This window comes from Amia ocellicauda, chromosome 20 (assembly GCF_036373705.1).
Source record: "Amia ocellicauda isolate fAmiCal2 chromosome 20, fAmiCal2.hap1, whole genome shotgun sequence".
NCBI lineage: Eukaryota > Metazoa > Chordata > Actinopteri > Amiiformes > Amiidae > Amia > Amia ocellicauda.
Genome location: NC_089869.1, coordinates 10,224,452 through 10,243,269, shown reverse-complemented (window position 1 = coordinate 10,243,269; position 18,818 = coordinate 10,224,452). Strand labels below are relative to the sequence as shown.

The window sequence follows — 18,818 nt, the reverse complement described above, 5'->3', positions numbered from 1 at the left end:
ATAGGTCGCCAACTAATGTTTCAGGTACCTTGGCTCCAGTAGACAACATTAGAGAAACATCCATATCAATCCAAGTTCACTGTAGATTTCTACATGTATAAAATACATCTTTACTACCAATGATGTTAAAACCCATTAAGTGGACTGACTGGGAGATTGAAGGGATTCAATGCTCAGGCCAGAGTTGTCCAGATTGTTTCAGTTGTACTTGAATAATAAGTTGTGGCGCAATCTTTTATTCCTACTTCGTCCAAACTGGGGAATCTTTACTAACCAGGCTGAAGCGCCCCTTGGAGACTCGTGATGCTTGGCAACCCCAGCAGATGTGAATGCCATAATCCACAGGGACAAATCATTCCTTCCCCCAAAACACACGAGGAGCCAACAGCTGCACTCAGATAGTCAAGCTGTAGAAATTAAACCGTTAAACTCATTGCAGGGAAGGGCACAATGTGTGTATTCGTAAATAAATTACAATTCAGTCATTTTAAAAACAAATTTATTTTTATCCAACCATCTTAATTACATACAAATATTACAGAAATCATACATTTTCTTTAACAAACACAGCCCAGGGTTTTGAAAAGCTTCAGGTTTACATAGCCAGTGATGTCCCTTTAAAAAAAAAAACCCAAATGCAATGTAATCAGCCTCAGCTCAATTAAGGAAAACATAAATGCCACATCACAATGAACATTAACTGAAACAAGACCAGAGGGGACAAAGTGTGAAGAAGTCTCCTGAACAGATGTGACTGTCCTCCTCACACTGTTCTAACCTAAACACGTCTCCCTCGATTCCCATGGATTCACATTCGATTGAGCAAATTCAACGGAAACTGGAGTCACTGCAATATTCACAGCAAATAAATCCACAGCAGTCCGCTCCAACAAAAAAATTCTTCCAAGAAACAAAACAGGTTTTGGGGGAATTCAAACTCTTCAACACGGACAAAGGGCCAGAGCTGGACTACAGATGGGACATTACACTAGCACTCGCCGAATACAGATTGTCCATCCTCCGCTTTGTTCACTGCCACTGCTTTAATCACTGCTGAAACCCGAGAGAGCACCATGGAAATGTTAAAGGCCGTGCCTTACAGGAGCAGCTTAAAATAAAAACCGGTTGAAACGAAACATCAGCACAGCCCAGTCAAAGATGAATCTGTAATGCTGGGCTTCTGTACTTCATGCCTCTAACAAACATCAAGATCAGCTACAAAGAGATTTGGGATTTGATATCGTGGAGAAGTCATTTCTGGCTGAATCAAATAAATGTCAGCAGGGGGGCGATTGTATTGTTTGAACCGAAAGCCGCCTCTTCAAATGATAAGAATTTACATGATCATTCCAAATGGATTGTTAATTTTTGTAGTCATAGACAATCACACTAAACATCTTTTTGGATCTTCACCCCTAAGCTGATTTGGTTGTCAGTGAACAGCTGGTTTGTAATGAGTATTTCTTTAAAAAAGGCTTGGAAGTCTTTCATGCATAACACTTCTGGCAGAATAGGGTCCAGCTTTATGCCTCTGAAAATGCCCTTTGTAATTTCTATGCAAACCATGGAGCATGAACAATCAACACATTAAATTATACCAATAATAGACTAAGCCCAAAATATTGAACTAGTGTGAGATCTGTAAACCTACGGTTAACATACGAAAGGTGCTTCTTGAAAACAATTCTTTGCCTTCTTACAAAACCCCTAAAACGTCTAATTGGCCATTAGATTTCAATAGCATCTTTAGGGATAAGAAACATTAGGAAGAAAGCATTTATACCTGATAATGTAACACCAGTTATAAAAATATATTTAAATGGTCTAGAACATTTCTTATTGTTTTAATATGAGTTATGGGCTGGACCCATCCCATATGGCATGAATTAAGAGACAAAAGTATCCACATCTGTCATCGCATTGATATTCTATCTACAAAAACAACTCCTTAAACTCAACAGTAATATCACATCAACTCACTGAACCAAGCCAGTTATGGGTTTAATATTACGAATGGCGGAAAGGCAATCTTATTACAATATGTAAGACATCAGTTCATTATTTCCTTCGCATCGTATATAAATGCATTTCTTTATTACATTAAGTAGTTGTCAAGCAATTATAACATGTATAAAAAACAAAACAAAAACAAAATAAAACAACAACCAGATCCTGGTCTGGAGGACAGCTGTACTCTACAGTCAAAGTGCTTTTCTGGATGAATTGAAATCATAATGAAGACATAATGAACGCAAAAATTACATAAAGCAAAACAAACAATAAAAAATAACACGTTCATAATAAACAGATCAACAAGATAAGGCTAATAATACATTTAGGATAATTACACCTCTATTTCGTGTAGTTTTTATGAGTGTGTAATTAGTATCTGCACCACAATGACAACAGGGACAACCCCCATACACCTGCCTAGGAGTGAACATTTGCATTAATACCAGATTACTGAGCTACCTTAAGTTGCATCAGCATGCTTCAGGTACAAAAGCAAGCCATGTTAAGGAATAGGTTTCCTAGTATATACCACCAAAATGCTTTTATATTGAAACCGCTTACTATTAAAGGCTGGTTATATTCAGCTGTGACAAGCCTGTGGTCTACCATAACAAAATCGCTGTCTCTTACCAATTAGGATTTCGGTTACCAGCCGTCAGTCCCAGTGCTTGATAACCAACTGAGTCTCCAGGGAGTTTTTCTGGATCGACTACATCCTTGGAGTTTGCGGTCTCCCGAGTTCTGTAAACACCAGGGTACCACTAGCCATAAAAACATATAACCATTCGTACAACCTGGAAATAAGGAAACAAGAGCTTTCCCATTTCATCAATATTGTCACTGATCAGACGCTGACTAATTTCCTGAACTGAACTTGATTCACAGAAATGACATACCCCCTTCTGAAGGTAGCACCGAGCACCAATTAGCCTTCAATCAATGCATAGCTATATACATCCATATACACGCGCACAAAGGCAAAAGCACATTCAAGCGTTTTAGCTGATATCAAAGCTCACTTTGCTCGCACAGCAAGTCGTTTTAGACTCTTAGAACCGTACTGCTTGGTTTCATGATCAGTTCAATAACCTTTCGGTCATAATAAGAACATTATTGTCATTCACAGGGTGTAGTAGAAAACACAGAATTTTCTATCCACATACAGAGTACCCCCCCACACCTTCTCCTCCTTATTAAGATGGATCAAGGCATCAAAAAGGCAAGTGCCAGATCTCCACAGTGCCCTAAATCTCTTCTGCTTGCTACGCCACAGCTATACTGCTCTGTAACTATAGCGTTCATAGAGTATATGGCAGCTCACAGCTCAGACATGGCCATCTATACAAACCACATACAGACCTCTTTGGTACGACACCTACCTTAAATACCCATCTCCCGATCACTGTACTGGTGCTGCCTGGCTGAGCCTCTGTATCCACTCACGTCACCCTTGAGGGGACAAACTGTAAATGTCGAAGAGCTGCCCGCGCCAGCAAAGCCACGAGACACAACAAGCTGCTGGCAGAGATGTCTGCAGCCTGGAAACGAGGAAACGACTGCTTTATAACCTCTCTCCCCCCCATCCCCTACCCTGCCCTCCCCACCCCTCACCACTTTGTCAAGCGATGTCAGTATTGAAAGTGAGAATGAGCCAGAATGGAGAGCATCTAAACGTTCAAAGTGCGCCTCAAATCCACTAACTGGCCAAGCAGAAAAGGCCATGTTGTCGATGAACTACTGCATTGTTGGGCTCAATTTAAAAAGGCTACCTAGTGATGGTATATACATGGTTATTTGTAGTTAAGCTTTTGTGTTCTTGTTTGTGTTGTTGTTGTTGTTGAAAGGTAGCAAATGACACCAGCCTAATCACATCGAAGCTCTGTACAGTTTTTATACCAATGTCCATTTTCCTTCACATTCTTTGGGGGTTCACAGGCTCCGCCCCATTATGATCACATCTTTTGGGAAGCCCTCCATTTTTGCCACTTCAAAGCATCCCAGTTTACTGTAAAAGTCCAACATCCTCTTATCGCTTTGCCTGACTTCACAAAAGGCACCATGGGACCCTGAAGAGAGACAAAGCATTGCAATCAGGACTAAGAAATGATCTTGTTACAATTTCAAAGCAGATTTCTGAGACATTAAACAAGTCACAGCGACCCTGCGGTCAGCCCGGGTATCAGGACAAGGGTTGCTCACTGACCGAGCCAGCCTGCCTCCCAGAATGCACCTACCGTTGGCTTTTAGCGATGAAAGCAGACAGCCCATCATGCTCTTGGCCACACTGGGGTCCGTGACTTTCGTGTGGATGTCCACTTTGATCAGGGATGGGAAATTACCCAGGAAGGAGTCAGGTAGGCCATCCTCCTCTTCATGGAAACTCAACATCATTTTCTGCAAAACAGGGGAGCAAATAAATCATCATGAATAAACGTAGTTTGAAGATGACATGAGTTTGAGACCCCACGCTTTACAATCTCACTCACGTAAGGTTTTTTCCTCCACCCCCCCTCTGTAATGTTATAGTGCAAACCTTTTTTCTTCCACCCCCTCAACACTGACCTCTGCCTCGGACAGGTCTTTCTCCGAGTCGGGTTTGTTGTATTTCTCCTGCATGGTTGGTATCCAGCTCATCTTGCACTTCTTCACAAAGGGCTTGACGTCGGCCGTACCCAGAGCATAGCCACAGATCCCCTCCTCATCCTCCAGGACAAACCCGTAGTCTGGGCTCAAGTTCAGGAACCCTCCCACCAACCTGAGGGGAAAACGCACCACACCGGATATATTAAGAGATCAGCCAATAGCTTAAGGCATGGAGATCCCTGGAGATTTGGTGAGAACATAACTTAAAAATGCAGCAAAATGTTGCATCGGCCAATCAAAGGTTAACTTCCAAGTTGTTCCTGTAACCTTACCTGTCTCCAATGAGATCTGGCTGCTCAGAGAAAGGAACCCCATCGATGCCCTCATTGAAGATCTCTCTGCAGATCTTGTAGACGGAAGGCTGTAAATCACATCGGTTGAGTTAGAGAGAAAACTGATTGGAGCTTCATGAGTTACACAACCTTTCTGCCACATGTAGCCCTTGGAGAAACACTCTGACACAGAGCTGCTCGCTATCTCAGCAGCTCTTTGATCACGCAAGCAGGTAGGGAGGCTGCAGTGCTGAGTAATCAGGATTCCTCTATCACCCCTCGGCAGAACCTCACAAGACAGAAAGTGGAACAGCTCAACTGGGAATAGCAGGCACTAATGATTTCTCTTTCGCTGAATGTACGAGCCCTCAGTGCTACAAAAAACAATAATGGCCTTTTAACTTTGGTACACATGCTTTATTTTTCTATTTGCTTGAGTTTCCCAGGCTGCTCCAGATCAGATTCTCAGAGTGAAATCAGCGACGGATAAAGACCAGTGCAGGAAATCACATCAAAATTGCACTAACCTCATCTTTTGGAAAATACGGCCTTATGGAATAGATTTTGGAGGTTGGTAATGCAGGTGGCGGCTGGTAGAAAAGATCATTTGCCCCATCAATTGGCAACAAACGCTGTGGAAATGAAATGCAACACATTCAGTATCTCTCAGCCTCGGAAGCGATCACCTCCTTTGTTTGCTGCAGTGTTTCACTTTACAATACAATTCATTTGCTACTGCTGTACCAACATGAAACCGAAAGAACTGGCCATGCAAACACCTGCACTGACATCTAAACAGAAAAACAAAAACACCTGAACAGTTACGGTGTCTTTTTTGGCGTATCAGTTAGTAACATCAATAGCAAATTGTGGAATGTCTAAGTTCTTAAAGGCTTTTTTTTTCTTTTCTTTTTTTCTTTCTTTTTTTACAATGCAGCCATCGTAATACAATGATTTGAAAAAGGAAAAAAAAAAAAAAAAATCTAAATTCTGAGAGGAGAGGCTTGGTCTGAAAAGGGACGAACTGGCTAAAGGAGACGCTCCTTCCCATTGTCAAGGCAATTGCAATTCGCTGCGCAAACATTCCTGCAGAGAAAAGTAATGATGCGGGGGCAGGGGGGTCTTAAAACTCCATGAACAAGCTTTGGCAACACAAACAAGTGTGAGTCTCTTGTAACATTTATTTTCAGGGCCAACGAATAATACATATATATTTTTATATTTGACATAATCCATTGGGTAGGAATAGCAATACGGGGAGTTTGATCATGGAGATTTGTGCTGGCGAACTCGCTGGCGTGCACGCGGGCGCATCAATGCAATCGCTTGCGCGGGGCAGGGGTGGGGGGTTGGTTGGGTAATTAGCGCTGTGCTTCCTGCAAAGAAATGAAATGTCATGACAAACAAGACCTAACCACGCTGCGCAGTTGCTGGCGCTTGGGAAAAGCAGCATCACCTTTGGGCAGTCGCTGAAAGAAACTGAACTTCACGGCATTATTATGTGAATCGAATTAGGATTATTACCATGCCAAATGCTTTTGTTTGTTTGTTTTGTTGTTCTTCATGAATTAATCCATTTCCCCTTACTGACCACGTTTTCCACAGTAAAATACTGTTTAAACAATACAAATTGGTTTTGGAGAGCACAGGGCCATAAGAGACAGATAATTGCACACAAGCTAAGGTTGTGTAAGGGGGAAAGGATTAAAAACTAAAACAAATCGGAAATCAATCAGCACACCTTCTCCAGACCAACCCTTTCATATCAGTACCATTCCATTTCTTTTTGTTTTTCTTTTCTTTTTTTTTTTTATTCAACAATCAGTTGTGAATTCGATATTGGATACCTGGAACTCTCCCGCTAGACCGCCCCTAAAGGCCCAAGGCTCTTGGTCTCCACTTAAGAACTGTGCTGAGGATTGACTACGACACCCTGTTGAGATCAGATCCAAGCGGAGAACGTTACGTGAGGGGGGCTTTCTGACAGATTTCAGGGAAAAGGGGGAATGGGGAAAGAGGTGTCTATTTTCACTCCAAAGAAAAAAAAAAAATCAATTGAGAAAAAAACAAAACAAAACAAAAAAAAACTATTTTTTTCCTCATACATTAAAAACAAAAACAAAAAAACTAGCTGAGCTACAGTAGTGAAGCTTGGGGCTCTAACAACTAAAGCAAACTTGTATAAAAAAAAAACATGTTGACCTACACGAGACCCAGGTGCAGCCCCTTCTCTTAAAAATGTATGTTGGTTGTCCCCTTAAATGCTTGATTGTTTTTATGTAATTGACAGTTTATATTAATTTCTAAATTTAATTCTGTTGAGGCTTTTTTTGAGCATCAGGCAGACTGTTAAAATAAAAACTAAATTTAGTGCACCTATTACATTGCTGTCAAACACTCCCATACTTCTTGGATCTTAATTAAATATGCATAAACAAACATTATAAAAAGAAAAAGGACAAGTGATGACCTACAGACTAGTTGTAACTTTGTTTTACTAGTTGTACACAGCTTTCAAAAATGTAGGTGTTACTTCTATGCACGTGTGGCAACACAATTACTATTACTTTTAAATTTGACTTTTTGTCCACAAATAATCTATTAAATCAAATAGCTTCCTTGAAATAAACTTTAAAACACCAAGCCAAAAGAACCAAACCTGGATGCAGGTAAGAGGTTTTTTACGTTCATTCAAATCGATCAAAACATAGGAGTTGTAAAACCTTGACCTTAACACGTAGGCTACAAGATGCAACAATAAATTGGAATGCTTGAATCATTAAAGCCCCCCGAATTACCACTTGCCATCTGAAGTCACATTTTCATAATATCGGTGTCGTCGCATGACATTAAAGAAGGAGAACAACCCCAGCCAGTATTGCCTAGACTCAATGTATAGAAACGCAAGTCTTTCAGTGTTTTATCTAACTCTTCAAAACACAGTGACTTAGTTCCTCGTCAAAGGGCAAAAATCAGGAGATCTTTCTCTATACTATTGACAGATGGCACAATTCATTCAGTACACATAATTGTTTTGTTCAGGTTTGAAAATGTGCTGTGCCTATATGACACAAACCGTCTTTGCAACGAGATTGCAGGAAGAGGTAGGAGAAATGGGTCTGCCTCGCCTGGTATTTATCGCTTTGTTTTTGGAATAGGGGGAAAAGATACCATAAAAATGGAATGTGTGTGTAATGTCACAACTCTAGTATGAATTGAAACTAAGAAGTAAAAAGTTAAGGGGTCTCCTCTTCAAGTCATGCAACAGGACACGTGCAGCGCAACAGCAGGATAAATACACTCCTGCCTTGAATTTGATTTCATCAAAACAAACACTAATGAGCTAGTCAGACACAATCCCTATGTGCCCAATTTAAGAGGAATTCAAAGATGTGTGTTCAGAAAAAGATGTGCAAAGATTATTGTGGGTGATGGGCCAGAAACTACCACTTTTTTCCATTTTATAGGGGGATTACATTTCTCGTGTTGTCTACCGGACTAGGAAGTAGAATAATGAGTTAAGAAAACCCTGGGTGAGTGGGATCTGTAGAAATTCTGCTTAAGAAGGTGCATTAGAGATTGTGTCAGGACTAGCTCACTAGGCCTAATGATAGGAAAAAACATGTTAGAGAAGCTGTCAGAGGAAAAAAGGCAATGAGTTAAGACTGATCACTTGAGAGTTCGCTGCGCAAATGTGACTTCATTTAGAATGTATTCTAATCTAACTCCAAAACGAAAAACCTTCATGTGCTCACGTCAAAATTCATTTGAAAACAATAGAAAACTAAACTATTAAAAAAACAAAACAAAAAAAGGACGCCAACACTGTGCGTACATCGGCCATTGTTGTTCCAATAGCAGTAGAAACTTGTGCAGAGGATTCTTCCATCTGTACATGGTGAAGGGAGAAGACAATAGAAGAGGTTATTAGTAACCATTCAAAGCACAAATCAGCAATGCACTGACAGACTGCAGCCTGCACTGTTCTCAAAAAGGGGACAAAAGTGTGGACTACCCCGTGAAATGTAGGTGGACTATCTGCTCTAGTAGATGCATACTAAGAAGAATACACTAATCAACAGCTGTCGGTCCTGGGGTTTGCCCCAAGTTTAGTGTGGTTTGCGCACTGTCTAACCTTTTAAGATTTTATTTAAAATTGCGTTTCAATTGTACATTGTGGTAAAGGCACCATTTAACATGTATAGCACTAGTAATAAGGAGGATTATAATAAACAAAAGCATATAAATATCTGTATTACCATTTGTACACTAAAACATTTTAAGATTGAAATATTTTTTAAGTCTGCATACGGAAGCCCCCTCACTTAGTACAGGGGTAATATTTCAGTTATTTGTATTTTAGCGGTCTAAAGGCAGAAACATTGAACAAGTAGTTGAGTGTGAAGACTGCCTTTCTATGCTTCATGCTACTTGAAGGAAAGTTTAAAAACACCTGTGTTGGGTTTTAAGAGAAGTTTTTGTAGACTGTGTTGTGACACTCATTAAAGTGTACAGTAACGTACTGCATCGATTACAAAGCTTTCCATTACCATGCTGATCTGAGGCTGGATCTGATAGCACGAATTTATAACATGTCCACCATAGTGTCTCCCCCCTCCCATCGTTAAAAACACAAAGACCAAAACCCCAGTTTCTGACAGTGGTCCACCCAGTTATGGTTGCTGCCTGCTGTGTAAATCAATGCAAGTCCTCAGCTTTCCTTATAGCTGGATAGAAACCTGTGAACAAAATGAGGTCACGTGTGTAACCCAGGCCATGCTGGTGCTTCAGGTTGTCTAAGCAGCGTCCGACAGTGACCCCTCACTCAAAATCAAACCCCTTATCGTAACTGTAGCACTGCGCAGCGCTTCAGATTATATAACTTGAAAGCTGTTTTAGAAGTTTGTTTTTCCAATAGGACAGAGAGAAGAGAAATTATATATTTTGGGCTGCAGAAGTCTAGTGATCATTGATTTGTGTGGAAGAAAAGGTCTTGAAAATTGAGCCCTGGGGACATTGCTACAGTTAGAAAAGAGGCAAAGAGGCTCCCTGCGGCGGGCTTTCGATGCACTGCATTTTCCCTTCAAATGCCTTTGTTTCTCCTCACCAGTAAGCATCTGGAAAGAAGACACGAGGCACACTTATACAGATTGGCTAAGAACCCATCAATTGGGTAATTATTTTATATTGGTATATTTTGTAATCCCCCCTGCATTCTTCCTTTATGCACCAGAATAGCCTTACTGAGCCTTCTTATTTTAAGCTCGCATGCGCGACAGGGCGGAAGGGATCAACTTTCCTTCATCATCAGGCCCTTAATCAAGAGAGAGAGATGGCAGCAAGTGTAACTGTATAAACACAGCAATGATGTTCCCGACACACAGCAAGCAGCAGGACCTACTGGAGTGGATGATCACCGTTTCACTGTCAGTGTGTTTACTCCCCTCTTGATTACAATCGAGCTCTGCAATCATGGTGAATAGTAGTGAAGCTGGGCTGAGCTTGGAACAGTGCAGTCGGCATTAAGTCAGGCAGGGAAAAAAAAATAAAAAGGGATTTTTTTTTTTTTTTTTCTTACATATGTATTTTTTTTTGTAGTATTTTTTGGAGAATTATGTTGAAGACATTAGCCCAAGAAATGTTAAGGAAGTCTGCCAAGTCAGGACATGGATAGGTGCGTACGTTTACACGTGAGGGCTCAGTCAGCATCTTTCTAACAGATGAAAACCGAATCTAGTGGGACTAACTAGAAGTGTTGATTGTCCTAATCTAATTTTGTTATGAAGTTGGTTAAAAGCTAAAAAACTGCTGATGAAGCAATCTATCCAGAGGTTTTGAGACTATATGCAAGTATATTATCAGACAACAGAGCCAGATGTTGAAAACCACTGTAAATAAGGGTGTAATCCTATCTGTGTTTGTTTACGGGTCCTGAAACAAGTAATTTGCTTTGAAAAGCGTCCGTTTAATATATTTCATGGGCTAATCTAATAAAGAAAGACCAGCTATCATCATACAGAATGGCATCTGGATCTGTACCTACCTAACCACTGAACAAATGATTTCACCATTGAGATGATACTCTTTATATCCCAGATGTAGGAATATAGGTCATAAAGTATTGTCCTGTTGGCGGAGTTTGAGAGTCTGGTGAACATCTGGATGACAGAGCAACACATCTCCTCGAACTTCTCGGCTCGGGAGCGCCACTCAGCCACCTGCAAAACCAACAGGGGAAGTGAAGCACTGAAATCACGGCAATAAGCACTTGCCTCACGATAGCGGACTCAATAACAGCAAAACAGACACTTCATAGAAGACTAAACAGTTTCACGCCATGGACTTTCACTGCTAAGTGTAAGTGTCACCTCATACAAACCTTATAGAACACATTATCAAATTAAACTATTTCATACACTCAAATAGTTTTCACTAAAATATTTTTGAATGTGGCAAAAACACTGAGTAGTCTACCATTCTGCTCCAAAAGAGACCATATTTAACAGCCTTTAGAAGTCAATCAATTTATGTAGACTTGGAAAGATGTGAATTTGACATATTCCACATGCTTACCTTCTCCGGCTCCTTCCTTTTGGAGTTGATGCTGACTACGCTGCTGTTGGCCCGCAGCCAGTTGAACTCCTTCAGCATCTGCACCGACTTGGGCCCGTGCTCGTAGGGCAGGTAGAAGAGCTCTGCCAGCAGCGTGAGGTCCTCCAGGGTCAGAGCCTCTGCCGTGAACAGGGGCTTCTCGTTGGGGCCCGGCATAAAGGGCTCCTTGTTCAGCTGGTCGTCCGTCTGCATGGGCGCGATGTCGCTGCCCGAGTCCTCTTGGATGGACATCTCTGGCGACTTGGACTCGGCGATGCTCTCTTTATCCGTGTCCATGGGCTTCAGTTCCTCGGTCATCTTGGCCTTGACGATTTCCGTCAGTATCTGGTTGATGTTCTTGGTGTCCGGTTCATCCTGCTTCTCCACCACCATCTCCATCGGCTCCTCGTCCGACTGCAGGAGCAGCTGCTCTTTCTTCTCTCCCTCCTCTTCCACCTCCTCCACTTCCTCCTCCTCCTTCTCCAGGGGGTGAGTCTCCTCTCTCAGGTCCGCCCCCTGGCTCATGATGGGCTGCTGGTAGACCGTGGTCACAGTTGTGGAGGAGCCTAGATTGGGTGTCCCTAGGGAAGCCACTTCGATCACTGTACTCTTTGCTCCACTGTGTGGAACTTGACGACCTACCAGAGAAAAAAGCAGGTTTATGACTGAGATTCTTAATGGTCAACTTAAGTTACTGAACAAGATCAATTAAGACCCATCTTGAAAATGAACTACAAATAGCTTTCCCTCACTGTTGTATTGGTGAGGCACTCCAAACTCGCCCAGCCACTCTGTCAGGGCCAGCTTCAGAGCCAGCTGCGGGCTGTACAGCATGTCCACCTCCAGCTCCTCGTCACTGCCTTCGTTCTCCAGCTTAATCTGGATTGACACCGTGCTGTCCTCGCTGTCCGCTGCAAGGATAACAGATGGCAGGCGGTTAATCTAGAGTACAGCACAGAGCAGGCCGTGGCAGCTATCTAGAGAGCAAGTCACAGCCACAGGGTTTGGAAATCAGCCCTCCTTGAAACTGGAAGTGAGAGAGATGTCTGGATTAATACCATATTCTGACTGAATACCAATGAGCTGCACGACATGTACATTGTTCAGCTGCAACTGCTTCCCGCAGGTTCTCCAATATCGTTATCGGATTATCTACGACCTTGATGAAGGAGACTACGCAGCAGGTGAGTCAGAGGAAGAATTTACTACTGGATGCTTCCAACCCTATAATCAGTTATCAAGACTGCACAGGCTTTTGAAGGGACCTTGAAGCTTTAAAAAGAGAGTTAGAGAAGATCAAACACAAATGTGCTGCAATCCAATGACATCTGCTTGCATGACTTACTCATTACGACATCTTTCCGTACTCCGTTCATATTGGATTTGTACCAGGTGGCCAGGGTATGGATGGCTACAAAATTGGACTCAAATTCACAGTTGGGGTTTGTCAGGACTCCCTTCAGTCTGGGGATGAGTTCTGTTGACCTGCCCTTGTAGGGACCCAGGAAAAGCCTTTTCTGGTCATAGTCATTGGCGTGGATGTTGTCCCAGATCACTGGAGCTCTCTTCAATATCTTGGATACCTCTTCAATGGATTCCACTGGAATATCTTTTGAAACTACTTTAGGACCTGTGTGACAACAAAGGTTGAGATGAATTCACCAATGATCTCAGCTACGAACCTCAGCTTAAACTGCTTTCGGCAACTAACACAATTAAGTGTTATTTTTCCAGGTCACAGTAACCTCACCTGTCCAAAGCACTTCTATTCCTGGTAGCAGCTTTTCTCCAACCGTCCGCAAATAAGGTGACTGGCCCACATTGGGATAGCAAAAGGTCCCACAGTACTCTGTTTTTAAGAGAAAAATAGAACATGTATTCCTGCAGTGATTAAGGGATACAGCATGGTTTCCTATATAGAAGATCAAAAATGCCCAAAATGAATAAAATGATTTGATGCATTATTACATTAACACACCCGCCATTAATCTATGCATGAAAATAGTTGAAGACAAATATTAAAATGCTCGTTGTCTCAGGATTATTCTTTATCTAAATCAGCTGTTCTATTTGGGTTGTTCACAGGATATCAAATGTACTTAAATATATGACCACGCTGCCACATTTGACTAAACAACAATGAGCCGGGGCAATATCCACTTAAGCTCCGTTGAATCCAAATTCACATGAATTGGTAGAAATACTCAGGGGGGAGGTTAAAATACACTCATTTATTTACCTGTTGGGCAAAACAAAAAGGTCTCAGGCTCCCCCAGATACTGGAAGATCTCGTTGGTGATTGAGACTTGGGCATGTGCAAATGAGCTGAACACCTCTTTGTCTGCTGGGCACATGTTGTGATCAATATCATCGAACAATAAGGCAAAGGACTTGCACCCAAACTGAGAGACCTGTCCAGACAACAGGGAGACGGGGGTCAAAAACTGATATATTGTATTTACTGACACTAACAAAGTACACTGTGGTTCATATTAACACCAATGAAGGTGAAATAATACAGATCTTTATCACATACAATTAATAATTACTTCACACAATAGAGGAAATAACTAAATTGTTCCCATTTAAAACCAAGTGCCACATCTGATTATTTTCAATGGGTTTGCTCTCTGTAAATCCCTGCAAAGAACAACTATGCATTTCATTTAACAGTGTGGGGGCGTGCAGTTTCCAGATAGTTTTGCTCCAACAAAGAGCAGTGTATTGACTGACCTGATCTAACTTCCGTTTTAATGTTGAAACCTCTTTCTGGTTGGAAAATGTGATATCAAGCCCAGGGGAGATGGCATAGATGAATTCAATTCCATACTCCTTTGCAGCAGAGATAAGAGTCATAAGTTGCTCTTAGAGAAGGAGAGGAAGAACAAGATTAGTGAAGGGTGCCGTTCATATTCAAAAAATATATGCAAAACATTCTAAAGAACAGATATAATTATTGGGCGTACAATATACTATGAATGGAATGAAAATAATAATGAGCTTTACCTATGATTTAAATATTTTCTTTTTTTTGGTAGCTCCTATCCAAAGCAGTCCAAATAGTATTTTGAGTTCTTACCCGCTTCTTCAACCGAGTACATCTCCCTCCAAAACATTCTGTGTTTATAGTCATCTTTCGGAGCATAGAGATACGTATTCAATCCCCACTTTTGTAGCCTAAGAAAGGAGGACAATCTCATTGTTATACAGCATCTTGATTAAATTATTAATAATATATATATTTAAAAGCAAATTACTGACAACCACTTTTCTACTTTCAGCCAAAAGTACAAATCTTTCTATTTAAAATTACTTACAGGAATTGGATTATTTGCAGTTCTTGAATTTGTGAATACGGTATGTACACAATTTTAAAGGTTTGGATAGGCAACGTGCATTACCTTCTGAAAAGCTCTTTCCTTTGTTCCATAGTCCATGGTCTCCCATAGAAACCTGTTTAAAACAAAACAGCACCAGTAGTTATTCCTATTGCCACAGTAAATCTGCACAGGGTCACCACTGGACACCTGTAACTCTTCAATCAAGCATACTGCTTGGAGAACTTAATATTATAACATGAATGCATAATATAAAAAATAGACATGTTCTTTGAAAATCATTCACAGCCTATAACTTAGAATTTTGTTTTCTTATCTGCTATGAAAATTAGTAGCTTAACATACAAGCCTACAAATTAACATCATTCAGATACACTTGCTGAGGATACAACAATACCAGAATGTCCAGAAACGATGGCAGATACACTGCTTACAAAGACAATAAAATACACTGTATATTATCTAAAATGTGAGATGTACATAACAGGAGGTTAAACTAATTTATTTGTATCTGGGAAGTGTGATGTTAAATTAAAGAAAGAAGTTTTGATTTCATAACCACCATTAAGTACACAGAAATACTACTGTCAATGGGGAGGTTAAACAATACAGTTGGTGTGACATTCAAAGTTATGCCCAGCTATGATGACTAGGAGAATTTGGAATTGCACCCTGGTGGCAAAATATTGATTAAGCTTGTGCTAAACTATCGATAAGAAAAATAACAGTGCTTTAATATGCTGCAGTTGGTACACTGACGTTTGATCATTCTTTCAATGTGAATGTTTCAAAAGCACTACACCCTGTTGTTGAGAAGAGCTCTAAGGAATAAACCTGAACTTTGTTCTCGACAGATTAAAAGCATGTCATCAATCCATGCAATCTCAGCATATGGGTTCTAGTTTGTAATGCCTACTTTCCATTCTACATTTCAAGCATTGAATTGTAGATGTGATCCGATATTTACTTTCAGAAAAATATCTATATCAATTAAAACCATTACAGTCAAAATATGATCTATGGTCTATGGTGTCAATGGGAAAATACTCATAAACGGCTCACCTACAGTACCAATGAAAACAAGATGCAGACATCAATACAAATGCTGTGTATTACAATCATAATACGAAGTAACCATAGGGAGTTACACGAACCAATTAATCAATTTAGGAGGCTCTGGTGTTGCTATTCTCCTTGCCTAACCCGCTTGAAGTGCAATTTCCTCAGGCAACCTCCACGCCCTGGTTTCAAAACCCATCTGTCGTGTGCGGATCGATACAACAGCACCATCACAGACCGTCACACGACTTTATTTCTTGCAGTACAGGTCAATGTGTGTCGTGGCAATGGGCTGATTAACCTTCCCTGGAAATGCAAAACGCGGGCGTACGCATGCTCAAAGTGCATCCGTGGAAATGAGATCTGTAGCTACACATCTGATATTAAAACGTACAGAAAGCCCCGTGATCATATGCACAGTGCTTTTGCAGACACAATGCAGGCAGAATAATAAATGTCCTCCTCACCCTCTACGACGCCGCTGATAAATTTCCTGCGGCCGGTGGCTTCGGTCCCGAGGGTGGGCTCCTCCACGGGGGTCGGGGCCTCGACAGCCACTTCTGCGGGGACGGGACTGGGGATTTGCTCGCCCTCGGCGGCTTTGGGCTCCACGCTGTTGTCCTTTTGAACCATCGCTGGAGCTTATACAAGAGGTCGACGTAAGCAAAACGCAGTGGTTCAGCGGTACCGTTATCTAACTACCGGGAAGTCGGTTAGTAGGTCATGGCGTTTTCGCTTCGGAAAAAGAGAATCTCGTTTTTTTTCCCGAAGTTGACCGAACTGTCCACTAATAAATTAATTAATCCAACAATTTCGAGCTAAATAGCATTTAATTCCGATAATCTGTCAACAACTACCAGTAAAGGTTCAGTGATTTTAATAGTATTGCCGAAGAGACCTTTAAAACGCTCATTACGTATAATTCAATTGTATACCCTGTCTATACTTGACATATACGTCAGTAAGGAAATATTTCACTCCTTTATATCGTTTTTGAACTAATCGAAGCAATAATAATACAAATTTAGCAATACCCACAGAAACATAAACCGTTTTGCTCAGTTATCAATCTTGTGCCTGTATCAAAACTGGAAATCTATATTCTCGGACTTATTTTATGTTTTATAGAGATTTTTTTTCCGCTTCTTCTCTTTGCTCCGTTGCTCCCACTGCCTCTTCCTGTTTACACCGACTGCGCAGACGCAGCAAACCAGATTAGACCGGTTACGGCCGGTCTGCCCCAGGGAAAAAACGAAATGTTCACTTGTTACTGTGTTCAAATCGCCTTATTTTAAAACACCGACGTCGAAGAAGTATTTACATTTAAAGCAAAATAGCGTAGAAAAATAAATAAATAATTTTCATACATTGCTTTAAAAATTCAACTACTCTTGTCTTTGTTTTTTGCCGGATGTACACACATGCGCTGTGACGCTGGGTGAACCAAGGCTGGTTTCTTAAAGGGACCTCGTCCTATTTAAAAACGTGAAAAATTAAAATAAAACACATTTAAACCAGCGGATGTGTGTATGGCAAGCCGTTGTGACATTTAATCCTTAACCAGGTGTTAATTAGTATACATTTTTGATATCACGAATACAATTGCTGATATCAAGAATTGAATTGTTGATATCAAGAATGTAATTGCTGATATCAAGAATTGAATTTACTGATATCAAGAATACAATTGCTGATATCAAGAATTAACTACCAATTGTTGATATCATAAATTGTATTATTTATCAAAAATGCATACTAATTAGCATCCGTTGACGTGTAACATAACCCTTTACACCCATTATTTTCAGATCATTATTGAAAAATGTATCAAATAAGTTTATGAAAATATAAATAATAAAATAAAATATAGAAACTAGAGACCAGGAACTTTCAAGCAATGTCTGATTCGTATGTAGGGTCTTCCTGGCCTGAGTGAAATGGGCCATTTCTCTGCATCTGCTCGAGTCTGAGTTTCCACTCTGTCAGCCGATCAGCCCTTATAATACGAAAGGCCACAACCTGTTCTTTCATTTGATATAAGATAAATGCACATGGCACAAACTATCAAGGAGAAACACACAAATAAACAGGACAATGCCAGTAGAGAATGGCAATACCGCTGAGGTTGTTCACAGTGAACAGGTAGTGTCAGACATTAACAATGAGAGGATGGCAGTCTGAGAGCTGAGTTACTCACATCTACTGGGGGACTTTTCCGAAGAAGGGGAGAGTCTATAACACGGAAAGCAGCCAAAACCAGATGCTAATTAGTATGCATTTTTTATATCAAGAATGCAATTCATGATATCCAAAATACAATTTCTGATATCAAAAATACCAGTTCATTATTGATATCAGCAATTGAATTCTTGATACCAGCAATTATGGATTAAATGTCACAATGGCTTGCCATATGTGTGTATTGATTTATGTGCAACAGAGACATAAGCTGCCTATGTCCTAGGTTGTAGAGAGCCCTCCCACGTTTAAAGGAGACATCTTGCCAAAGAGCTAACACAAAAGTGATACTAGTACTACACCAAGCACAAACATAAGCACACCAACACACAATCGTCTAATAACTTGACCTTTGTGGATATTGTGTATTATATTATTATGTTTTTGTTTTTTGGGATGTTTTTAATTTTGTAAACATGCTCCACAATAACTCAATCCCTTTCAGAGTTTTGTTTGAAATGAACAGAATCCAAGACCTTTCAGATGGTTTGGCTGCTTTCCTTCAGTGTTTAGGTAGAGCTGTCAATGGTTCTTGTTCAAGCAAACACACAGGAAATGTAAAGACGTAACATGAAATGTTACATTTAAAAAAAAAAACTGACCAGTATCTTACTACATTCTGACACCTCCTTAAGATACCTGTTGATCATTTTGTTCTTCTTTT

The 18,818-nt window shown here is 40.6% G+C and overlaps 1 protein-coding gene across 2 annotated transcripts; it reads right to left on the bottom strand.

Moving 5' to 3' along the window:
• Positions 1-482: 482 nt before the first annotated feature.
• Positions 483-17,117, bottom strand: oga (O-GlcNAcase). Of its 2 annotated transcripts, XM_066693135.1 has the most exons (17): positions 16,384-17,117; positions 14,921-14,972; positions 14,599-14,696; positions 14,253-14,383; positions 13,759-13,930; positions 13,270-13,368; positions 12,865-13,149; positions 12,272-12,430; positions 11,502-12,157; positions 10,972-11,146; positions 8,764-8,817; positions 6,776-6,861; positions 5,456-5,560; positions 4,929-5,017; positions 4,576-4,768; positions 4,248-4,407; positions 483-4,079 (listed from the first exon to the last, which is right to left on the bottom strand). In XM_066693135.1, exons 1-17 carry the CDS (start codon positions 16,547-16,549, stop codon positions 3,943-3,945), a joined length of 2,817 nt encoding a protein of 938 aa, XP_066549232.1. In that variant the 5' UTR covers positions 16,550-17,117; the 3' UTR covers positions 483-3,942. The 2 variants fall into 2 exon arrangements, with proteins under 2 accessions (XP_066549232.1, XP_066549233.1); XM_066693136.1 differs by lacking the exon at positions 8,764-8,817 and having other exon boundaries at positions 16,384-17,116.
• Between the last annotated feature and the right edge of the window lie 1,701 nt (positions 17,118-18,818).